At 40.1% G+C, this 26,559-nt stretch overlaps 1 protein-coding gene across 1 annotated transcript in view; it reads right to left on the reverse strand.

The window, feature by feature from the left end:
* The window catches only part of LOC115783470 (poly(rC)-binding protein 4-like), a 37,258-nt gene extending 13,961 nt beyond the window's left edge, over window positions 1-23,297 (reverse strand). The window contains exons 1-6 of the mRNA XM_030734302.1: window positions 22,918-23,297; window positions 9,846-10,035; window positions 9,370-9,393; window positions 7,974-8,006; window positions 4,518-4,634; window positions 921-1,052 (exon numbers count right to left, since the gene is read on the reverse strand). Of these exons, the coding sequence (XP_030590162.1) occupies window positions 921-1,052; window positions 4,518-4,634; window positions 7,974-8,006; window positions 9,370-9,393; window positions 9,846-9,953 (414 nt within the window). The 5' untranslated portion in view covers window positions 9,954-10,035; window positions 22,918-23,297. The remainder of the gene's footprint in view (window positions 1-920; window positions 1,053-4,517; window positions 4,635-7,973; window positions 8,007-9,369; window positions 9,394-9,845; window positions 10,036-22,917) is intronic.
* Window positions 23,298-26,559: the final 3,262 nt, after the last annotated feature.

Below are 26,559 nucleotides of genomic sequence, written 5' to 3' on the forward strand. Positions count from 1 at the left end.
ATATAAACATTGTTTTACCATACTTAATTATTTATAACTTCTATATATCCCATGCATATGATATTTCTGCAGACATAAGGAAGAATTATGTTACAGGCTTGGGGGATTAGTTTTGTGCAGCATGTTGTGGGCTGTAGCATCTCTAACAGTAAATGACATACATCACAGGGCTTACATGTGATGCATTAATATGCACAAATGAGAAACATTTTGTTTTACTCAATTATAAGTCTGATTTAAAAATAAATATTTTAAAGTACAAAAATATTGATATAAACTAAACTAACATTTATTAGTGTGTACTTGTTTTCAGTGAATTGTTACGCATTAGATGTGGAATATCACCATCTTTTCCATCATCCCAAGATAATATCCAGATTGTTGCTGTGTTACTTAACATTGTATATATGTATATGAAAACAATTTGCCAAAAGAAAAGAATTAAACTGAGGTAAACTGGAACAGTCGGTAATTGTAACAGCCATTCTGCGGTGTCCATAACAGAAAATAATTCAGTGATTCCCTTCAAAGCTGCACAATTGTGAATACTTCACAAAATTTTAAACCCTAATAATAATGATAATATTTGAACTATTTTTTTTTTAATTTCTTCATATAAGCCTGTATATTACTGGTTGCAGCAACATATACACAGAACTATTCTTAATATAGTATTATATTTGAACTGTAAATGCAGTTTACAGTTACAATTAGAGTGTCTACTACACAAAAGGTATTACTGCAATTATGCAGCCTGCTAAAGTCCAGCAAAACTGTAGAAAAAAAATATCACTCCTTTCCAGCAGCAGCTTCTTTCCACATTTCCAGGAGGAGATTTGTTCTTTTAATATTTCAAACATGGACCTTTCTGTGAAGCGAGGGCAGAGAGGATGGACTGGATTTGTGTTCTGGCTGCTCACCTCCCTGATCTCCTTTATCTTGGCCCCTCCCTTCCCGATGAGGGAGCCACACTGGCTGGCAGGGATGACCAGCCGGAGGGTAACCGGTGGCTTGGAGCTGATGGTACCATTGGCCACCAGTGCAGTTAAGTCCTGGAGGGAGATATAGGAAAATAGCAAAAATGCTCTGAGAGTCAACAATAAAGAAGAAGTAGAGAGAGAGAAAACCACAGAAAAAGGTCTGAGACTATGGGTCAAGGTGCATGCACACACTGAATACTGCTAATTTTACCTGCCAATTTGGGATTCATATTAATCTAAAACACTCTTCTAATGTGAGCCAATCTCACAACTTATTAGCAATATTAATATTACGTCCAAGTCTAAAACAATGACACTAGTGCAGACAATATAATCATGGTTTGGGTTGGGCCAGTTATAGTGCAGCCAAATGTAATTACAGCTGCATCAACAGAAATCCAACAATAGAAAAAGCCAGTGGGATCCACACAGGAAGTGTCAGGTGTGAGGCAGAAAGTGCAAAGAGCAATCCATCATCTGTACCTAATTAACCTCTGTGTCTGTAGCTGTATGTTCGTGTATTCGTGTGGAGCAAAGTCCTAGAGATCTTTTTTTTTAGTTAATGAGTGGATTTTGCATGAATAATACCCCCTTAATAAAAGGCTTAATAAAAGGCTCCATGTCTTAGGAAAATGCAATCTAAAGATAGGTTTTTTATTATTATTATTTGTTCAGTTGGTGTTCTTGAAATGTTTAATTAAATCAATAATTACTTGAGAAATGCTTATATGCTTATTTACCTCAGGTAAGAATTACTTCCCTTTTGAACATATGCCCCAATGGAAGCTTGTTTTCACCACTGGGGAAAAAATGCCAGACAGAGTGAAGTTGATGTTATTATCTCAAAATTTTGTGTTAATTACTTGAAATTCTGAGACACTAAGCTGAAATTTTGACCTATGGATGGCAGACTTTGACTTATAAGTGGCAGAAACAACTTTCCATACATCCCTATTTCCTTTCCCTGCTTTAAGTGACAAAGAGTATACAACCTTAAGGGAACCACATCTCCTGAATGAGCCAAAGGTGAATGTTCAGGCTTTCAGAGTAAATGGGTTCATATGCCTTTCTTATCAACCATATTTGCATCTTAGCAGAAATTAGATTTTGGCACTGAGTTTATGAGTGTTTTTACAGTGCAGGTAGCAAACATCCATCTGATCTGCTGTGGGTGGGGATCGAGGTTTTAATTAATGAGCAGTGTCTCTCTGTGAACCTTTGAAATGTAAATATGCTTCCCATCAGAGTTCAACCAACAACAAATGTGTGACAGAATGCAAAACCCGCTCCTTGATTTGAATGGTTTGCACTGGAACCAGTTTGAAATCAAATTAGCAGTTTGGCTAAAAAGAGGACAGCATGTATGTGTAGCCTTAAGGGATTTTACTCATGAATGGAACAGCCTACTGTTTCTAATACTGCTCAACCTTAAACTTCAAAACCATATTCTGATGTGCCTCTTGTGCATCTCTGCTCCGTGTCTATATTTAGTGAGGCAGATCAGACTCTCTGACGTCTTGTCTCATTAGAAGATGCACACGCAGCTCGTCTGTACAATCAGAAGACTCTAGGCGTCATTTTGTTGATTTGATCTAAAAATACGAGCCACATCTTAACAAGTGTGAACGTTCTGATACTTTCCATAAAGAAAAGAGGCTCTTAAAGCAAATTGGCGGAATTAAGATGGCTGGTTACACAAGCACCGCTCACACAAAGGGTTCCTGAGCTTAAATCCCCAAAGCATATTGTGCTGCTGGTGAGGTAAGGACTCTAATACAGAGAGATTATGTGGCTTTTGTGCTTCAACACCTGACAACAAATTATATCCATGAAAGTGTAGTGCATTTCCTGATCATTAGATCACTGTATTTCCATAAATGTGGCAGCAGCTGGGGGGAAACATGAACTATAAATCACATGAGCACAAAACTCACACAACTGATCAACTGGCAAATTAGAAATAAGTGAGGTTTTGCTACTCTGTAACCATAAACTCTTAAGACAGAAACAAAAGCTTATACTAATAGTCAGTGCCCAAAATTCTTTCTATTTTCCTTTGCTTTTAATTAAAAGTATCAGACATACAATAACTCGTGGAAGCAGTGCACAGTGGGTCAGCTAGCATGTTGCCATGGAAACTCAGGCGTTTCAGGGTGAGTGTGAAAGATCTTTAATGAATACTGCACTGTGCTCTCAGCCAGAGTATGTTTACTGAAGGCTGTCGACCTGAGCAGGGAGCACCTGTTTCATTGCTATATCTGCTGAGATGCTAAATCACAGTGACGACGACTCATTCCACCACATTAATTAGCACCGTGATGGACAGTCACCGGTGTGATTAATAGCATGAAGAAACTGTCATAACTCACCTATAGATGATGAGACATGTACAACACATTCTCATTAATGAGTACAAAGTAGTAACATTTGCTCTTTATCACCTGGACTGTTTGCATCACCCAGGAAAAGTATAAAGAGAATAACAGAAAAGAAATAAAAATGATAGATGTACTCCAACAGCTTGCTGTACATCATTTATAATGACATTCTTGCAAAAGTCTAAATGGTTTTGCAGCAGCAATAACATTCACCTAACCAAAATTTTCATCTGCAGAGTAATCTAATATGAAAGCACATCAAGTACTATGCAATGCAGTCAAGTTTTTTCCTTCCATCACTGCAGTTTAGAGTATAATCGATAGTGATAAAAGCACATTAGTGGTAAAGCTGAGATGAAGCACAGGAAATTATTTCTTGTACTAATGTGGCAGAATGGCTTCGTCCACTTTTTCGAGGTTCAACAAACAAGATATTATGGCTTTGCTTAGAATTAGACAACTTCCAAACAAAAACTGCATACATTTTCTGATTGTATCCCGATTGGTTTTCTGTATGAGAAACCTTCATATGCATATAGCTATCGCTGATCTCTATGTTGGTTTACTGTAAAATAAAGACATGAACTCATTTCACTTGCATGTCACAGCAATGTATGATGATGAGGCCCCATTATATCTTATAAACTTCATAATATACTCATAATACCATATTATCCCAATAGAGCACTTGGCTCTTAGGGTGCAGGCTTATTCGGATTCAGCTGACAGACTCTATTTTAAAATTAGGCTTAAAACTTTCCTTTATGAGAATAGATATGGCTGGATCAGGCTACTGGGAGACATCCCATGATGTAGTGAGCAATTCTCCTCCACTCTCCTCTTTTCACTCCCCATGTGTTTATAAGCTACAACTACATGTCATAACACTGGTCTTCTCTTTTCCGTAGTTTGTTTTTTGTCCTGTTATTTTTGTTCTCTCTTTGCTTTTTTTCTTTGCCCTCACTCCAACCAGTTATGGCAGACTGCTGCACCTCCCTTTGCCTGGTTTTCCCAAAGGTTTCTTCCTATTACCAGGGACTTCTTCCCAACTATTGCCAACAGCTTGCTCACTTGTAGGGTGTTTACATACAATATAAAGTTTTGTGGGAAAATTATTGCTGTGATTTGGCACGATATAAATTAAAATAATTGGAAATACCTCCTCCAGTTTGTATGTGATCATGGTAAAAGCTCTGAAGACGCTGTCTGTGGAGCCAGTAATGGTGATGATCCTTTCTGGACAGGAGCCTTCTGAAATGTTGACCCGTGCGCTGCTCTGTTGAAAGAGAGGTCATCAGGTTATTTAAAGTTCAGTTAAGGAATAGTTCAATAAATAACTCCTTTTGCATTTGTTCTTATGAACTGGGGTCTCTGCCAGGTGTTCCCAGCGCACCCTCACTATATGTTTAGATGCACCAGATCTGTCCAGCATCCTCCCCCGCTTCACCTGAACCTCCAGAACATAGGGCTGCGGATCTGATGATATGATTACCAAATCAATCATCGACCTGCAACCAAGGGTGTCCTGGTGCCATGTGCACTTACAGACATCCTTATGTTCAAACATGGTGTTTGTCATGGACAAACTGATATTCACAGAAGTCCACTCGGGTTAAAATCAGGCAGGCCATTCCTTCTAATCATGCCCCTCCCGGTCTCAAATGACTGTTGAAGTCTCTCAGTAGGACAACGGAGTCACTGGACGGAGCGCCTTTAGGTACTCTGTACTGTCATTCTGCACACAAGCACAAATGACAGTCAGGACTCTTTCCCTGCAGAAGAGAAGAGAAGCAACCCTCTTGTCCACCAGTGAAAACTCCAATGTACAGTCAGCAAGCCAGGAGAATACAGATACCCACTTCAGCCTGTCGACTCTCACTGAGGGCAACTCCAGATTGGAACAAAGTCCAGCCCCTCTCCAGGAGGCTGGTTCCAGAGTCTGTGCATTGAGGTGAGCCCAACCATATCTATCCAGTATCTCTCAATCTCACGCACTAGCTTTGGTTCCATCAGAGAGGTGACGTTCCATGTCCCAGTAGTCAGCCTCAATAATGGGGATCGGTTCATCAAGGCCTCTGCCCTTGGCTGTTGCCCAACACACATTGCACCTGATCTCACAAGATCTTCAACTCCCACCTCCGGCAGAACTTCGACAGCATTCCGAGGGAGGTTGAGGACACTGAGTCTAAATGGACATTGTTCCACACCTCTATTGTTGAGGCTGCTGCACAGAGCTGCAGATGCAAGGTGGTTGCTGCTTGTCGTGGTGGTAATCCCTAAACCAGATGGTAAACACTGGAAGTGAAAGGAGCCATCAAGCTGAAGGAGTCCTATCAGGCCTGGTTAGCTTGTGGGAGTTTGGAGGCAGCTGATGGGTCTCCATCTACTTTGGAGGCCAAGCGGAATGCAGATCGGGGGTGGCTGAAGCAAAAACCCAGGTGTGGGAGTAGTTCGGTGAAGCCATGGAAAAAGACTTTCGGACTGCCTTGATTCAATTCTGGCAAATCATCAGGTGACTCACGAGGGAAAAGTGGTGCTCTACTCACATGGTGTAAAGTGCAGGCGGGGCGCTGACTTCAACTAAGGATATAGTCAGGCAATGGAAGGAATACTTCGAGGACCTCCTAAATCCCACTGACACACCTTCTGTAAAGGAAACAGAGTCTGGTGATGAAGGGGTGACTCGCCCATCACTGAGGAGAGGCCACTCAGGTAGTTCGCAAGTCGTTGGTAGCAGGGCCCCTGGGGTGGATGAGATTTGCCCTGTGTTCCTAAAGGCTCTGGATGCTGTAGGGCTGTCTTGGTTGATATTCCTCTGCAATGTCGCATGGAGATCTGGGGTGGTGCCACTGAATTGGCAGACTGGGGTGGTGGTTCCCATCTTCAAGAAGGTTGGTGTGCTCCAACTATTGGGGGATCACACTCCTCACCCTCCCTGGGAAGGTCTATACCAGGGTGCTGGAAAGAAGAGTTTGTCCGTTAGTTGAATCTCATATTCAGGACGAACAATGCAGGTGTTTTTTTCCTGGACCAGCTTTTTATCCTCTCAAGGATATTCAAGTGTGCATGAGAGTTTGTCCATCCATTCTGCATGTATTTTGTGGACCTGAAAAAGCCATTCGACCGTGTCCCTCGGGTTATCTGATGATATGTGAGTATGGGGTGTCTGGCCTGTTGTTACAGGCCATTCACTCCTCGTACAACTGCAGCGAAAGCTTGGTTGTCTCAGAATCTCATCTCTTCTTTTTGCAGATGATGTGCTCTTGTTGGTTTCATCATGTGGTGGCCTCCAGCTCACACTGGAGTGGATCGCAGTCAAATGTGAAGCAGCTGGTATGAGAATTAGCACCTCAAAGTCTGAGGCCATGATCCTGCCTGTTTTCTGTGTTTATGCAATGCCAAGATAATAGCCTGCTCACTATGTCACCATAGTTAGGATAAAAACATAAACAATATATCCATTCTTTTTTTCTTATTCTTGGCAACAAGACATATTATACATATTTCCCAAAATCTCAGCCTGTTCCTCTTGGTTTGGTTTAAAGTGGCAGACCAGTTCATAATTTTTGAGAAAGCAGAGTGATAATGACGTAACGGTAACATGAGAAGGTGACACTGTTTCTCCTCATGTAATGGCTTTAGACAATAAATCTTTTTCCATTTTGTGCCCTGGTATTTGTGTGTAAAGTCACATGATGAGACACAGGGCAGTGTTCTGACCTCTAAGACATTTTCTCTAGTCAGTCCACTGAGTCATTCCCCCCGCTGTGGCTCTAAGGCTCAGGGAGAACTGACAGGATGAGGCTCATATAATTGGGGAGCAACAAAAGGCCAGAACTCCCAAGCTGGATGGATGGATGAATGGATGACTACCATGGATGAGCAGTTTGTCCGGTAGCTCTGCTGAGCTGCCTTGTCCTATGACCTCACTATTCTTCTATTTATCTGTCTGCCTCATAAAGTACAACATAAAACCTTAGCAGCAAGAGAAAGAATCAAATGTGCTATAAAGTGTCAGCCTAATTACTTTCTAATACAAAGAGTTATCCAGGCAGCATTACTTTGGCTGCACCCTTGAGATTTATAAAGAGGGAATCGAGGAGCAGACATAGAAGAAAGGAAGTTGTTTTAAGTAGGAAAAGAAATAGAAAAGAAAATTTAGAGAGAGAGAGAGAGAGAGCAGCTTGATGAGGCGCAGCGAAGGGAAGAGAGGGAGGATTTAAATTGAAAAGGTGCTGTTGCCCAAAAGGCAATTCGGACAATGCACCTGTTCTGTATGCTTTTCAGACTCAAAGCTCCAAAACAAGCAGAGAGAACTGAGCTGTACTATTATTACATGCAACTGCCAGAAAGCCTGACCAGTATTCAATGGCCTCTTGAGATTAAATTATGTTTTCTCTGGAGATGGACCTTCTGAGTGCCTAAAATAAAAGAGATCTAGTGGCTTCACGTCTTATATAAAAAATATTACAAAAAATAGGGACAAAGTGGTACATGGTAACAGCTAATCACTTCAGCATAAATACATTCACCAAAAATATAATAATTAACTAAGCAGAATGCCAACAAATACTATTAAATGTATGAATGATGATTGAAATCGTGGACACTGTACCTCTTCCCGTATTCGTTTGACAGTCTCTCCTTTCTGAAAAACACAAGCCAAAGGACAGCTTTAAACAGTTAGATACAAATAATAGTTATATCACAATGTCCTTAAGTGAAATCTGACATTTCTAAATATGTTTTACAAAAAATTATCAGGAAAAAAAAGTTTAGATAGGGTTTCAGTCTGCAGTGTATGCTGGCAGTGGTAATTTTGCAAAAACATATCAAATATATAGTATTTGAGCATATAAAGGAAACGTACACCTGCTTTACCATCTGTGCTTGCAGCATGTGTGAGGAACTCCTGCCAGCGACAATAACATTTTGTCTGACTTGTGTCATACAGCAGCACATCCTCCGCTGATTTTTTGATTGCTTTGTCTCCCCTCTGCTATTTTATTTTGGCTAAACTCCATCAAATCTGTCATACCTCTGTTCACACCTCTGTGCACCAACCGAGGACCACTTTCTTTCGCAAGTATCAAATGCAATGCCATCTCACACCTCAGCCACACTGTTGTTTATGTTCTGGGGAAATGTATTACTTGGAGCCTATTGTGCCAGTGCTGTTGGTGTTCTATTGACGGGAAAAGGATGACAGGTTTTCCAAAGAGACAGGAACGGGAAAAAAGGCTGGAGGGTGGAGCAGTTATTATTTAGAGAACTTATTAGTCCAAGTACTTCAGATAAAGTGCCTATATCTCAGTCGAGCTGCGCAGTATGTTCCAAACTCAAACGCTTTCTCCCCCTTCCTTTTTTCCATTTTCTGAGATATCGATTTCAGCAACACATCGCACATCCATTGTGAGTTTCCAGCACTTCCCAGTTTTCTGCATTCCTTTATTTTTCTTCTTTCATCCACTGTGATGTCTTTTGTAGGTGTAGAAGGATTGAGAGTACAGGCTACTGAAGCAACACAGTCTCAACAGCCTTTCCTACCAGGCACTTTTAGCCCACAAGGGGCCAACTGTAATGCAGTATGTCCTTGGAGCTCAGTTTCAACAGGAGGCTTGCAGTCAATGCTCTAATGTTTTCGTTTGATGGATTACTATGGTGCTTTGTGGAAGGTGGGGGAGGAAGTGAGGTCTTAAGAGGGTTGGTTGAAGACAATTACATTTAGGATGGGAATATTCAGAAGAGCAGTTCTTTGTTACAAGGCTTTGTGTTCTGGTGTTTTTGAAACAAAATCAAGACACGGGGAAATTATTCTACAAACACAAATTATGAATCTACATAAAAGCCATCAATATTGTGTTGGAACATAGCTATAGATTTGCATAAGATTAGATGCAGGCATTGGATTTTGAAACATTATCCTTATCTGATAAATTATTGTTTGTTTATGATTATTACCTTTATATATGCAATATGGTCAAAAGTGGAATAAAAATAGAAATTCTTACCTTTCCTATGATGCTGCCAACCTCCTGAATACAAACAGATGAAGATAATAAGATAAATAGAAAACAGGGAAATGGAAAAAACAGATAAGCCTTACAGTAACCTTTTATTTTATTTTTTTTATCAGCTCTATAAAATGAGTATATACAAAAAAGTTTTCACAGGACTCCATGCAGTCTTGCAGGACGTGCACTCCTGGGAAGACTGTGGCATTGTGTTAACACACACCGGAATGCTTCAGAGCAGCAAACTGCCAAAACATCTACTTTTACACAGGTGGTCACGCTTTGTGATGATCAATTAATCAAGCGCATTTGACTAGCAGTGCCTGGCGGCTACTTACAGTATCCTCTTAATTCATATGGAAGCAGTAAGGGTACACTGTGAAAACTTTCTTTTTCACATGACTGTAATCTATGAGGCTGTGAAAAATCCCGTGGTTAAAAATGCACCACGCATGCATTCATTCATGAACAACCTTTCCATGCATGAGCAGTCGTAGTGTGAGGGTCACTCCCAGGCCCCCGTCGCCAAAGTCCTGCTCACAGTTCATGGTGATGTGGGAGTGGCACTCAGGGAGACGCATGAACAAGGCTCATTCGCTGGTCACACAGTCAAGCGAAGGCCAGCACTTGTTCTCTGGCTGTCTGAGATCCTTCAGTGCTGCTCTGAGAGAGAACAGAATTTAGAAAATATAAGTCTTAATTATTTAATATATGCATACCTGTATCCATAACATATCCCTCCTATCACACGTGTTGCATACGCTTATACATACACCATTGTTTGTAGCTCATGGATGACTGCACAAACATTATAAATACTTGAAGAGAAACATTAATTTAGCATCATCATTCACTGAGCATTATGTGCCACTAATATAAGTAATGGTGTTCTCATTCATTTCTGGGAAATTGCATGCTTATGCTGTATCTAACTCCATTGTTGACTAAATGATCATTCTGTGAGATCAAAAACATTCAGATGAACAGAGGACAATTCAAAGCGGAAATCAAACACATTTGTGACATGGAAGGGCTTTCACGCAGCAGAATGTAATTGCAATTATCTCTGTGAGAAGCTTGTTCATTAGTTCAAGTCGATGTAATATCGATGGTGATATTCATAACAAAGTCATAATGAACACCACTGTGCATGCAGGATATTGACCAGGAGCACCAGCAGTGTCAGCGATGCTGCATCTCATCATAGCTTTGGGATTGTAAGAGACTGTGGGTGGCCATCGATGACTAACTGTGTCTTCATTACCTGACAGCCAGTTTCTCTCACAGAGAGCCGAGTGATTTTTAAAATTGGATGTAACCAAAAAAAAAAAAAAAAGTATAGCATGAGATTCATGCAAAGTTAATCAAATTCCATTTGTAACAGTTTTCATAAAATGGAAGATGTTTCAGGCTTCTTTGCGGATCTGGTTTTATCTGCTCCATCATACTCAGCTGGAGGAAACAAAACGTGTTATGGTGAAACAGAGAAGAATTCATACACAGACAGATGCATCTGTAGTCATCCTAGGATGATAATGTGGCAGCAGCTTTGTGCATTCCAGTTATATGACAAACTGAACGATGATAAATGCCTGGGTCACCTGGCTGCTTGCAGTCTTAGCATGATGTGCATAATTAGTCCATTGAGTTATTTATGTTTTCTCTTCTTTCTTTTTTTTCTTTTTTTTTTAATATTTCGTTACATTTGTAAGCATGGAGAGTGGAAGGGCACGTAGAACGATTTGAGTAAAAGATGTGAATTGATGAATCTAAAGGGAATGGAAATGGTTTCTAATGAGTTTTCTAACTTTCCAGAATTTACTGTCAAATGCTTTATAATGCTTTTTTAAACAAAGTTGGCAACAATATTTTTTAGTCTGAACTAAGCAGCTTAGGTTGCGAAGTAAGAATTTTTACTTTATATAATCCATGCCTGTTCCTTAGTTCAGTAGTGCTAAAAGCTAAAGGCAATTGGTGAGCACTCTCACAAGGAAAATGCCAAGCCTTAATGTTACCATATTAACCATCTCAGATTGATGTATTAGCACATTATACATTAATTAGCACTAATGTCAAGATACAGCAGACACTGATTTGAATGTCATTACTGTGCAGTAATTCTTAAAGGTTCAGTGTGTGAGATTATGAATATTGATATAGCAGCACACAGCTCTTTGCTATGTACATATAGTAAAGTAATGATCCCTTAGCAAATAGTGAAGTCACATTTATAGTGCAGCTACTTCAGTGAGAGGTTGCTTACTACACAGACACTGGCCTAATCCAGTTCCACCTCTAGGGCAAGCCCAAACCAAAACCTAACCCTGACCAGAGACCCATTTGGCTCTGCAGTGAGCACCATTTGGGACCGGGAGCACCCCATCCCCATCCCCATCCCCACCCCCCAACTGTCCCTGTGTTTTTTTAAAGAGACAAAGTGAAAGTGGAAAGAAAAGTGGGATGGCAGAGTGCAGTCCAAAGTGTTCTGCTAACTCAGTCCCCCATAACAACTGATAAAAGAGAAAAAAAAATTGTATTTAATTAATGCAATTATATATCACCCAACTTAAGTGCACTTGTATCTCAGCTCAGTATAAGAGTCTTTGCTGGTGTTTTACTGTTCTCCTCTACTCTCTTTTTCACAATATGTGCGCCTCCTCTGTGAAGGAGTAGATTTAACTTAATTAACTTATCACCATTTTCCCTTAAAGTCAGGAGAAGAAAAAAAAAACAGTGCTTCCCGAGCATCTTGCAAAGCAGCAAGCAATGCTGAGCAGACACTTCCCGAAACAAGCTTCGTGATGGAGGCCACTTGGCAAATGGCAGCAATGACCAACTTGGAACAGACAGTAACAGCAATAATCAACTCCTTGGATAATGAAGTAGGCTCAAAATCCAATCAGCTACAAAAATTATTCTTTGTAGGGATTTATAAAACTTAATCTATTAAGCTCAAAGTCATCATCAGGAGGTTTTCTTAACCTTCCTCAATAACAAAATATTTCCAGACTGTCAGTTTAGCTTGCTACGCTCTGAGATGGTAAAGGTCTTCTCTGATCTACATTCAGGATTACCAGTTTTACCCATATCCTTATCCCTATGATCCCATCTGCCTTAGAAGTTAAACAACTACTTTTATGGTCCAGTAGACTACAGAATTTGACTGAAAATAATCACTTACCTTTGCTCCAATTGTAAAAAAAACAAAAAAAACCTTCTTTTTATTATCAGACAGAGACAGCATTTATTCTGTGATTCAGAAGCGGTTATGATTTTCTTTAAGAACCTCCTTAAGAATAACAAAATGATCTCCTTTGAAACATTAGATTCTCCCTTCAAGACTGTCCTGCAGTGGACCGCTAAAGGACAAACAAATAAACCTTAATGGTCAAATCAGTAGGACACAATCCAACACATCAATCATGCAAAACTGACTAAGACAGAAGATGCCTGAAAACAAGACCTTAAAGTTATGGAATCTGATTGTTAGCTACATTTGCATACCAAATCCACTACTTTTTTACTTTTTACCAGTGTTAATTGTCTGAAACGTTCTGAATCTCTAATTCCAGTCATCCTAGATATCAACAATCACCAGTGACAATGGGCCATTTGTTAAGGTCATCTAATTTCTTCCTTTTTAAAAAAAAACAAACAAAAAACTGGACCTCAGTATTTGAGCTGCACTAAACCAGTGATTCTAACCCTTATATGGCAATGTTTGTCATGTCATACCGGTCAAACGCTTTGAGATTTAATACACTTTTAGCCCAGTGATTAGTTCAAATTAGATGGAAGGCTGCCTGTCCCCATTTCTAAACAGTGGATCAATGAATTCATGTTGTGCTGAGAAATGAAGGTGAGATACTCTATTAATGTTTCACTAAAAAAATATCACAGATATTTTCTTCACTGATTATTCCTTAAGTGTAAACAACTTGTAATTTATATACACAACTTATTTTTATATATAAAAAACAAACAAAAGAACATAGAACACCTACTAATAAATCTTAATTGGTTAGAATAAGAATAATGTCTAATAATAATTTATAGCAGGGTTCATTAATTTAGAAAAAAGCGAGAGATCTACACCTGGCAGTGGAAACCTTTATTGCCATGGCTTTTGTTAACAACTTGCATTTGCTAACAAAATGTAGATATCATTTTCAGTTGGGATCACGCCAGCCAGGGTGCCCATGAACATGCTGGTATTACGACCCATGAGCACTCAGTAGTTATTACTACATCATTACATCATATCTGGAGTACTCAGTAGTCTCGAGTCAGATCGCATTAATCATCACACTTTTGCTTCAGTTTGAGCTTAACTACACATCTATAGTTCAAATCAAAGTTTTGCAACTGTATCTTGCATAGTTCTGATGCTTTTACAAAATCTGTTCACAAACAGGCAGAGAAACACCTGCTGAAACCAGCTTTATTGTGGTTCCTGAGTGTCTTCGAGACTACATTTTTGAACAATGACACACACTGACTCACAGGATGAAAACAACAACAGCTACAGTTTTGCAGCTGGTAATTAATGTCTCCCCTCTGACTTATCAAGGCCACTTGTCTGCCAAACACATTCCAACCAGCCTACAGAATAATGTATACCAGCCTACTGCTGCAATCCTTCTGACAGTGCCTGACTTACGTGTGTGTATGTGTTTTTATAAATCTACATTCTGTCTATAGATTCGGTGAGCTACGAGAGGAGATCGTATTTAATAAATGGCTGTTATTTTAGATGAGATCCTATTCCACAGTGACTTGTTGTAGGCAGGTTTATTGCTTTTACTTAGTGTGCAAGGACATCGCTGCTTGCTTGATTTATTAATGCATGGGATGCTTGTTCAAATGCTTGCACACAACCTTCTTAAGATGTCGCAGAGCTTGACTATCTCTGTGAGCTTTATATTCCCACCATGGCCATGACACGCCTAACATGCCAGGCCATCAAAATGTGGCAGGAAGTGGAGAGAGGTGCCTTTGTGCTGGATTCAGTTGCATCAAATCAATCAACCTTCATCTGCTTTTTTGAAAGCGATGTGCACTGGACTGACTTACAAAGCCTAGAAGCACATCTACATACAGTTTTCATAAATATCAAAGAAAGCCAAAGGGGTTGAAGATAAACAAAAACTGGAGCATTTTACTTGCCATCAGCTACAGACGTAAGGCTAAGTAATCATGACTTTAAAGCTGATCGATGCATCCTGAACACATGTGTTATCACAGAGCACATTTATGCAACCCGTGGGCTAACTTCATTATCTTTAGGCACTGAGGGGCATGGCTAAAATGTTAGCACTTATTGCATTAGGAGTTAATGGTTAGAGGGATCATTATGTGCATCTCTGTGGGTTGATAACAAGGCATGTGCTCTGTGTCGATGTGAGGGCGGTGAGTCTCTGAACTCTTCATTTCCAGAATCCCAAGCAGCAGTGTTGCAGGATGAACAGAGCCCCTCTGTTCTAAATTAGACCTGGTAACAGAGAACACGGAATTAGCAAAGTGCAGACTGCAGCACTAGGCTGCCAAACTGCAGTCAGACTATGAAAGAAAGGTGAAGAGCCCATCTACTGTTCTTCTCCTGTGTTACTTACATTGTAATCTGGGTTTTATTCTGTTTGACTGCATATGGCATCAAAGAGCTTCAGTTATGAGTCACCGCTTTTACCCAGCTTTATGTACATTGGATTAAGCATGATATTGTGAAACAAATGACCACAAGAGTCTTCAGTTGCTGTAGTCAGATATAAAAATTATTAAATGATTTTTATTATTATCATTTATTTATTTATTTCAGTCTGCTATGCGTAGTTTTGGATAAAAAAAAACATAGCAAAACTGAAATATGACCAAGCAAGCGATACCAGTCACCACTTTATCAGTTTGTCTGGATGGTTACAAAGAGCAGTTTGAGTAATAACTGAATTAAATTAAATTACATTTTATTTATACAGCACCAATTTACAATATGGATTTTACTGAAATCATTTTCACATTGATACAAACTTTTCTTCTTGCTAGCATCACAATAGGGCTAAACTGTCATGACTCTATGGACAATAATGTGATCAATACTTATTGAAACTAATCACATTCTCATTAGCCTAAGCTGTACTTTGGTTTCATGCAAATGATCAGCATGCTAAATTCATCAATTGTGTACAAGAGAAGTACAGAGCTGCTGAAAACTGAAGCTGATGTGGAAGTGCCTTAAACCTGCATTCTTCCTTATGGCAAGCAAGGGAGTTACCCTAGTTGCAAAGGGATGTCCAGTTTGCATTGAAGTCTATGGGAAAATGAGCCCTTAGTCTATGACCTTGGTAAACACTTTCTTGATGAATTTATGGTATAATATCAGTCACTAGTTTCAAGTTATTTAATTATTCTTATTATTTTGTAAATCGTTTCCCATTAGAGTAAAACAACAATGACAAAGCAGGGTATGCTTTGTCATTGTTGTCACCTTCGTTGTGACAAATAGATTTGTTGTTGACAAATCACTATCACATCTGGTTTCACACAGATAGCATGAAAAGGCTATCACATCTGAGAGAAAATGCTCAGTTTAGAAGTTCTCAGCTAGACTTTACTAACTTTGCGTGATTATACATGGCTAATTCCACCTTTTATATACAGTCTATGGCTAAACTAGATCACAGTAGCAGGAAATTCATTTTCTTCATTTCCACTGTGAGCATATGCTAGCATGGTGATGTAAGTATTGCTTAAAGGCACGAGTTTAGCCTGGCTTTCTTTACAAAAGGTTGTGTCTTCAAAATATTTCTAACTCCGTGCCAAAGAAATGAAATGAGTGCCTGAGTGCAAGCAGAACACACAGCATAGAACACATGATAACAAATATAAAAATGTGACAATGTTATAATAGATATGAATTATTGCACACGAAAATTACAACATGTTTGCTACCAAAAGATGCAATCATGTAAAACTATCCTTTAAGTTAAAGAGCGCAAGAATCCAGAGTTGCTGTTTTTTTGTCAACCATCCATAACCTCAAAGATATCACAGATAAAAGCAATCGGTATACATCCCCTGACAGCAACCACCATTTTTTCTCTCTTGCCATATTTTCAGGTGCTTTCACTACAGAGAGTCTGTCAAGATGAAAAGGATGTTTTACAGCGGGCTTGTTTGGAGGACTGGGCACCTGTTCTGAGACAACCATGTCCCACACACAAACCTGGCAAACAGGCGATTCTGGGCTTGCTTATTGGAAATGAAGAAAGACATGCCCAGTCTCCATGGTGAACAACAGAAACAGGGAACTCCCCCATGCATTCAGCACATATGTGGGACCGGGAGTATTGTGTGTCAGCTCCATCAACATGCATAGGGGAAGAGGACAGGGTGTCCCTTGGGTGGGCACATATGGAGCAGTAAGTGAGAGGGTGTCAATGTGTGTACACATGCACAGTGAGGACAAGAGACCATTCACACACATGCATACGCAACCCCCCCACCCCCACCCCCACGCACACATATACAGACAGCAACATTCATATCTCTATGTGCCCCAAAATAAAACTCAAAACAAGTTACACACACAGCTGCTGGGATGAAAGAAGTCAACAATTCACACACACGCACGCACGCACACACAAAGTGTCCAGTGGAAGCACAACAGTGGACAGGCTTTGATCTACTCAGAACTTCCACGGGAAGTCTTTCACATTCATCTGTCATGAAAACCTCAAAATGCTGTAATGTTTGAGTACATGGGATGACACAATGAGAGCTTCATCTCCTCAGACAATGATGGAAAAAAAATACAAGAGACAAAAGAAATAAATCTCTAGGCTCCTCTTTGCTAGTGTTTAGTCTGTCTCCAAACTGAGATGAAATGCATACATCTGCTCAACTTACTGACTTACGTCTAAACAAATGTTTAAATGAAGTCTGCCATTTCAAGTTTCTGTCTATAAGTCTGATTACTTACGGTAGACGAGAGGGCGTGTGAAAGCTCTGAATAGTTGATGGTGGTAGGCTAACACAGTTAATGACTGCATGTTGAATACTTGCAGAAATTATGCAAAGGCCTCTTGATCAAATAAACGCTATTCCCTGTAATTGAAATTTTCAAAGTGGAACTGCTTGTTTGGATTACAATTAACCACATCACAGCAAATGGTCGGTCCAAGATTCATCACTTACACTACTTTACGAGCAGCATCACAAGGATTTTAAGACAGCTATGTGACTTTGGACTTTTTTAAGTGAATGTTTGCCTTTGTACAAATGCAACATACTGTCTTATGAATGCTTTCAAATTCTCTTGAAGCTGCAGCTAATAGTAAAAACATCATTAAAATTTAAATCTCTGCTTCAGTGCTACAGTGTTGTGTGGCGACTCAAGAAAAACTTTCAACTTTCTTCTAGTTTTCATTGAAGAATTGCTCAATTCTGATCAGACCAATGAAACATTTTACATCATCTATGTTAGATTACCAAGAAAAAAAGCACAAATACAGAAATCGTCCATGAAATAAACAAAATTGTTTATAGCAAGAATCCGATTGAGAAATTCTACTTTAAATCCTGTTTGATACAGTACAGTAACATATATTGCAAGACTAATGAGCACTTGATTTAAGAGTTAAATGGTGACACCAATACAGCTGCACTTCCACAATCTCTCCAGGGTTGAGAGGCAAAAAAAAGAGACAGGAGAAAAGGGCTTTAGTTGTGAAACAGGAGAGGCTTGAAATTAAAGAGTAGTGTTTCATCTCTCAGCATGTCTGTCTCAGCTCTGTCACATATAATAGGAGGGGTCAGCCCTCGGCACAGAGGGGACCGTCCTCTGCTATCAGCCCACGGCTTCATCTAGTGTTAAAGCATAACCGTGTAAGCCTGCAGTGCAAGTCGCCTGTCAACCACAGGGCCCCAGAGAGGGTTATCAGACCCCTGAGCTGTCGGCTGCTTCTGGAGCCAGCTCGGCTCCTCGTGCAGCAGAGAGAAAGGCCACCGGTCGCATTCGCTGCAGCCATCGTGCCTAAATGTGGGTTGGCGCTGATAAGATTACCCTATGGCAGTGTGTTTTTAATTCCATAAAGTGCAGCAGCTTAAAGAGTCAGTAAAACTACAAGATTTCCCACAGATTGCATAAACAATGTCTTCACAATGGATGCTTCTAATTGAAAATCCTTTGATCGTGTGCCTTCTGAAACTGTATGGGTTTGTCGGCTGGGGTAAACAATTTTTAGCCATTTATACACAAAACAATCTTATTCACACAAGCTCTGTTTGTTTGCATTACTGATACTGGAAACAGCCACATTTGCAAAGTCTGTCACTTTTTAAAATGGCATGAATCAATACTGTCAAGGCTTCTTCTTGTCATAATAACTTACAATCGTGTCAGTTTGCATGTGCAACTCAGGCAGCTTTCTGTGGCAGAATCTGCATACTTACAAGTAAATCCAGCAGCTAATGAACAGCAGCGTAATTGACACACGAGTACGGGGAGTCTATAAAATGCCATCAGTTTCCCTGACTGTCAGGGTGGAGTAGTATTTATTTAGTTCTGGCTCAATGGGGATTAATAAGCATATACCCTTGAAGGAACGTGGCCACTCTGCAATTGATCAGCTCTTGATGCAGTTGTTTTCACAAAGAAACACATCTCCTCATTAGGTAAATTCGAATCTCTTCCTTCTTCTCATTATTGCCGGTGGAGGAAAAAAACAAGTCAAACATACAGATAATGAACCTTACAGGGACATGCTTCTGGGCTGTCAATTGTTATATATCCCTTGTGGTTGTTGGACCCAGGCACAGTGTCACTGTCTGAGCCTGTATTTACACTGGCTTTAGTTAGCACAGGGACAGTGTGGCCCAGGCGTACATATTGTACAACTGTCCTTTAGCTGTCAGTTATACATAAATCCCCCTGAAAAAAAAAACCCAATCTGTTTTCATATAAAAATCTTCAGCAGATTTTGCATGCTATTCCCAAATTTTTATCCCTCTTGATACAACATGAAAATTTTCTAATGATCCGCCTTGCCGTGCCTTACAGTACAATGGCATGTCTCTTATTATCAGAGAGCTCCTATTAGGACCATATATCATTTTGAATGGTTTTTTGGCATGGTGGAGAATACACTTTGGCAGGGTATTAACTCCAGCTTTTATCCCATCCTTCTTACTGGATGAAGGTCACTCCCTCTATCTGCAAAATGACTTTTCTCTCTTCTCTTTCATCCCTGCTTTCCTCCCATCCTCCACGCCAGGGCATGAGTCAGAGAATCTGACACCTCACAGGAGAGGAGAGTAGAGGGAGGAGAACAGTGGAAAGAGATGGGAGACAAATTGAGGAGGAAAACAAGTAGAGATGGAGACAGTTGGAAGGAAGAGAGACATGTTGATCAATATCTCTGAGAAGCAAGGAACCTGAGACAATCTGGAGTGGCCCCGCTTCCTTGAGGTACAAGACGCTGCATTAAACATGGCAAATTCATCAGTGCACAGATGGTGCAGGAGTCCTCATCATAATTCTCAGCTGTGCAATGTCCTTTATAGTTGCTTACAGTTTGTCTGCAGAATTATTCTGTTTGCAGCATCACTACGCTTAAGCTGGCTGAGTCAGTGGTGTGTTATTTGAAATAAAACATTACCGTGCATGTTGAGCTGAAACTACAGATTACATAAGCGCCACAACAAACTGAGCACAAACCCAAAAATAGTGCGGTCGCTGTTAAATATTTCACGCACTCGGCAGCTGAAGGGGGGATAAAAAGCTTCTCTCCTTCTCTGTCGCATACACACACACACACACACACACACATGGATGCAGATGGCCAATTGAAAGAAAAACCTCCATTTAGTGTTCTGTAGAGCAGAGCGGATTACTTTCGTGAAGGCAGTCTTTTAGCTTACTTGTATGATATACAGGACTTACTGGATTGGTGTGTTTAGAATACACCTATCATTACTTCTTGAGTTGCTCTGTAAAGGCAGTATAAAAGCTGCTCTTTGAGGGTAACTTCTGAACTAAATAAATCATGCTCATGAGACTCTTTGCGAGACACAACAGCAGAGTCATGAGGCCTGCTTGGTCAATCTTTGGAGCTCAACACAGTGCTATCTTTTCATAGCAGGGACAGCCTGAAGCTCTGTCAGCCACTGGGTCTGTTTAAAGAACAGCAGTGAGGGTCACATTGTGTTACAGAAGAAAGGGTCTCTTCATAGCAATAGAAGAAGGTCCGAAAAGGGGCCTCTGTGCTGTTTATATGCAGGGAGGGTGCCAGATCACAAATCAACAAGTACTCATGTCATGTTGTTCCATAGCTTTCTCGTACAGCATTGTGTGCTTCATGGTAAAGCATAAGAATAATGATCACAAAGGGAGTTGAGCCTCAAGTGTCTGTAGTTATTAGATAGTGACAAGCACAGGTTAATTACCCAAAAGCAGGTTAATTGCTACAGGGGATTTATCTCAAGTATTAGAGAGGAAATTAATTTGTATCAAAACAATGCTCCTATGACAGCAACATCTAAATTAATGCCTGAATCAAGATGATGACACTTATTTGCTTCATAAACTGCAGAGTGCAAAAGCACTACAAGTTATTACAATTTAATTACTGCTGAAAAGCAGAAACTATATAAGACAAATTGTATTCTGATATAAAATCAATAGAACAGTATAAAGAATCTGCATCTACATGTAATTCAAGGTGATTGTTATCCCATGTGCAGCTTTGACAAAATTATACAGGAATGCTCTTCCTGTTTTCTCATTCTGAGTAAAAAGTGATTGAACATCCACATGTATCTCTCTGCAGAACTGTTTTTTTTTTTTTTCTTTTAAGCAAAACTGCTGTGCTGAGCTACATTTACTTGATGACTGCAAAGCAAAACTACGCATTGTGCCTTTTTTTTTTCCCTCCCCCTTCACTCTGCAACAACAGCATCTTAGTAGATGAGAGGGATTATTGGCAGTTCCCAGACGTTGGAGCAGCACGTGTCAGGTCTGGCTTCTGTTATTTATGAGGCCTCTCAGCCCCAGCCCTCACTCTGCAGCAGAGATGCAGGTGGGGTTTCATTATTGAAGATGTTCTTCCACTTCTTATTAGATCTCTGACTCTCAGAGTGCATTAAGCAATTGCAGCTGGACAGAGAATCAGCAATACATGATGGCCTACCTCTTTGCCCCCTGGAGTGCTTCTAAAAGATACCTGTGCCTCTTACATCAGCCAAATTGTATGTCCTATTCCCTTTCCAGGAATGAATAGTGTTTGCACTCAAGCAGATGCCACCCCCCCACCCTCCCCCCACACACACACACGAAAATTCAGTTTGTTTTTTCTTTATTGATCTCTGCTTTGTGCTTTCAGAACACATATCTAAATCATGTTCTACTTCTTCTGTCGAACCGCCATAGAATGCATTACATCCAAGCCAAGTACCTATACTCCAAGTAATGTGCAGTCTTCTAATTGTGCCCCATTTCTCTCCACCATTGTTTGACCAGATAAACACAGGATGTGGACATGCAAGATTCATGAGCATCTCCAGGCAGCAAGGACCATGATTTCCTAAATCGATGAGAAGGCCCACAGTCAGATTTAAAAAAAAAAAAATTGATTCTATTGTATTGAACGGCCTAAAATATGCCCAGATTACTGTAAAATGTAAACAAAATTGCAAGTGGAAGCTGAAATATCAGAACCAATATGTTTGGAAGCCACATCTAAATGAGAATAATCCTTAAAACGAGTACTGCTTATCAATTGTGTCTGTATTGTTGGGGTGGAAAGTAAGAGATCCAATTGTAGTACTGTTCTGTAACTTTACCCTTACACTTGGACAAATGTGACGAGATTCACACATGTACAGTAAATTAAAAACACAATTTATATATAATTTTTTTTTTTTGGTTGGATGGGGGTCAGCTTATGACAGTTCTTCCACCCAGTATAATCCTAGTGCAGTTAGGCATCTTGGTGAATAATGGTGCTGTCACATACACTCGCTGCCTCAGCACCAAGCGGGCGCCCACAGTACGGGACTTGTTGAGAATGATCTTTGTGTTTCAGGACGGGCCTGGCCAACGGGCTCCACTTTCATTATCATAAAACCGTCCACGCACAAGAGCCCAATTGTCTCCTCGGTCTTACTGCTGTCCCCTGCTCATCTGGGGACTTTTTGCCATATGCTGGATTTAACAACCCAGTCATTTTATGGCTTCATTAATTCAGCTCCACACACACAAATGATTTCATCCTACACTGTTCTCATAAGAGTGCGTACAAGTAAAAACATTAAGGACTGTAGTAATTTAGAACGACGGCAGGAATCACACAGTTAAAGGGACTGATTCAGGTTGTTGAGACGAATATGTAAGCTAAATTGAAAATGTATGGCTTGATGCAGGCCTGATTCGCGAAATAAGGCACTGTGTTTGAAGCAACCAAGCGACCACGTATTGGATAAGAGATATTTTAAGTTGTAGAATGGGGAACTAGCTGTCCAAAAATGTGCCTTTCCAAATAAGCCGTCACTTACCTGATTTCATGTAAAAGGTCGCAGTCAGCAGTTCACTCTAAACAATCCCCATGGATCTGTGTTGACCGGGCTTTGTATCCACATAGAGTCCAATGACACGGAGGTGTAGTGCGGACTGTCCTCCCGGTGTGTCAGCAGACTGGAGTGCAGAGCGCCTGTGCGCTGAAGAGAGGAGAGACACACACACACACACACACAGATGCAGGCTGCGACCACCCCGCTCACCCTGATCGCTAATAACCGAGGCAGCCCGTGGGACAGAGCCGAGTGCTCCTAGGGTAAAAATCCTCTGGCTCAGCTGCTTCCAAACCTCTGATATATCTGCATCCCTGCTTCGGCCGGTGTGGTGCTTTGTGAGCCTTCCAGTCCCCACAGGACCTGTACTGAGAGCGCGGCGTGTCTCTTCGCCCTGTGCGTCGCACCGCAGATTGGCACACTCTTGATCACGAGTGCTTGCTCAGTCTCCCTGTACATCAACTTGTCTCAGTCATGAAACACATTTGCATGAAACAAGTTTCAGACCTGAACGATATCCAAACTTAGCCTACGTAAAAAAAAATAATAATCTAAAAACATTACATCACAATCGAGTTTAATCAACCACCTTAAACACAGTACAACTGAGTACAAGTCAAACCACGCAGCTCTGAGTATTGCTTCGGGTTTTAGGCTATTGTGATTCGGTGATTCTAATAATGTAATGTAAAAATATGAAATTCAAAATTCAATGGCTCAAGCAAAGTTGGTCTTAAATTTAAGCTTTCCTTTGAAGTTTGGACCAATAACGGTCTTTCACATAGCGCCATCTAGCGTATATGTCTTGATATTGCAATTGCTCAAAGAGTTTCCACAAAAAGGAGGGACACAGTTATATATCTATATCTATCTCTCCCTCTCTCTCTATATATATTTTTTTCTTTTTTTATTATTAATTCTCAGTATATACATTTTCTGGAGACACTTATCCTGTGCAGGGCTGGGACTGTAACGACTTTAAACTACATATATTTCTCAGGACTACATGTATCAGAAGCTATTCCCTGGAGCAAGATATCCAGGTAGCTCCCACAGTTCCTGAATGAAGGAGGAACCATCTAGGTAATTTGAGCATGACCATCCATTTCACAAATGATCTCAGGTTCATCTCATTCATGCTAAAGAATGAGGACAGCATTGATGTGAACTTGTATTTTTTATTTCTAAATAACAGACTGTTATTCATTACTGCTTGACTTTTTTTTTTTTTTTTTTTTTGCCACTGTCTCTGCATGCTGTTACATTTTGTTTCATTGCTTGATGGTGACATTTTGTCCTGGCTGTGAGTTAAAAAGGAACAGAGCAGCTATGGTTCAGAAAGTAAATAAGACTGGCGTGGGAAAAGATATTTCCAGCAGAAACATTCAAACAGCTTTTAAAGTTATTAAGCATTTATTTCCCAAATGTATGATGACAATTATGTCCTAGGGAGCTGCTGAGTTTCAGCACATTTTGCAATGAGTGCACTGAAAATGTTAAAGACAAATCCAGATGCGTACTCAAAGCTAGGCAGGCAGGTACTGCTCAGTGTTTTATTTAAAAGTGTAGTAAAAAAAAAAAAATCATGTCTTACAGTAAGGTCTGGGTTTCAGGATCAGACTGAAAGACAAGAAGAAAGCACCACGACAACCAAGAATACCATTAGGAAAGACAGATGCTATAGTCACTTTATCAGATACATCTGTTAAACTGCTCATTAATGCAAATACTTAATCAGCTAATGGCATGGCAGGAACATTTACCATGTAAGCATGGTGAAGATGACCTGCTGAGGTTCAAACTGAGCATTAAAATGGGGAAGAGAGGTGATTTAAGTGACTTTGGATGTATTATTGTTTCTGGTGCCAGAAAGGACACCCTGAGTAGTTCAGAAGCGGCTGATCTACTGGGATTTTCTACACAACCATCTCTAGCATTCACAGATAATGGTACAAACAAAAATATCCAGAAAGCGGCAAATCTCTAGCTGAAAATGCCTTGCTGATGCTGATTCAGAGGAGAAGGGCCAGATTGCTTTGAGCTGATGGGAAGGCCACAGTAACTAAAATAACTTCTTGTTACAACCAAGGTGTGCAAAAGAGCATCTCTACAGTAAATGCACAGCACGTTGAACTGGATGGGCCGGAGATTCACATCATGGATGTGCAGTGAGCAAATCTGCAGAAACTGTGTGTTGCTATCATGCCAATATGAGGAATGTTTCCAGCACCTTGTTGAAAGAATTAAACCTGTTCTGAAGGCAAAAGGAGGCCAAAGCCAGAACTAGCAAGGTGTACCTAATAAAGTGTCTGGTAAGTGTATTTGTTGTGAACTAAATGGGAAACATGTATAATGACTGTAGGAATCAGGGTTGCGTTGTGTGGATGGGAATTATCTGAAAACAGGGATAAAGTGTTAAAAATGAACAGGGATGAGACAAAAATTGTGAGAATGATCAGGTTTGATCAGGGTAAAGTCGTGTCATACCTTAACCATGAGGAGAGACACATTACAGTATGTCTTAAAGTTTGGACTTTAAAGCAAGCGTTGGTATTGCTTTCATACTGTTGTTGGGTCTGTTACTGTATGAATCAGGCACTCAACCATAAAGCTTTCCAGATAAACTTACCGTGATTCAGCCAGACCAGTGACAGAGTGATATGGTATTTTTCAAACAGCAGGAGGAGCTGTGTGATTTTAAATCCATCTTGCAGGCCGGCTGTTATATGCTCTTCAAAACATAATACCTCCACCACTAGGGGTGTGTGGGTCAGACCAGTTCCAGTCTTTAGACACGATGGAGCTAACCTGGGTGATGATTGATTGACTGATGCACACTGTATACGATGCAGCTATATATTATACAAATTTAGTTTCTCTGGATTTGGGATTTCTTAGAAAATTAATCAGAATTCCTCCCTGGTATGTGTGTGGATGCTGCATTGTTGCTGCTGTATAGCACGGATTTCTATTTATTTTTGGAAATGCATTTGTATTTGGATTATTTTAATTTGACTTTAGTTAAGCCTGGGATGCTGTCATTTGTTTGCTTTGATACATCATAATTTCTTTAATCAAATAGAGATGGAAATGAGATGGCGATCAAAATTCACAAAAGCACTGCTCATGCTTTAATCAGCTGTGTTATACAGACCCCCATTTGCTTTGCTGAACAAAATGTATATCATCCCTGTTTGTCTGGGACCATTCGAGCTTAACAAATACCTCTCGTACTTAATGGCATTGAAACAACAAGAGATGACACCAGGGCAACAACTAGAATCACTCAGCTGTGGAACAGCTTTCTTCTTTTTTTCTGCTCCTCTCATGCACAAACAAACATGGTTAAACATTCTTTCCATTGAATTTCAGGACATTTCTTTGTCCTGACTAATGGTGAGTGAAAACGTATGGGAGGGAGGGCTTGAACATAGTCTGCTTTTGTATGCTTCCACATGCCAGAGCTCACAGTAGGTTTTCCTTTCATTAAAGTTACTTCTGCAGTAGTTTGATCTTCTTGAAAGCTAAAATCATCTTTGATTCTCTCTCAAGCAAGGAGCAATGGTTTGACATATCTTTTTTGATGTTTACTTATAAAACATGAGGGATTTTTTTTGTAGAAGCTTG

This window comes from Archocentrus centrarchus, chromosome 7 (genome assembly GCF_007364275.1).
Source record: "Archocentrus centrarchus isolate MPI-CPG fArcCen1 chromosome 7, fArcCen1, whole genome shotgun sequence".
Classification (NCBI taxonomy): Eukaryota; Metazoa; Chordata; class Actinopteri; order Cichliformes; family Cichlidae; genus Archocentrus; species Archocentrus centrarchus.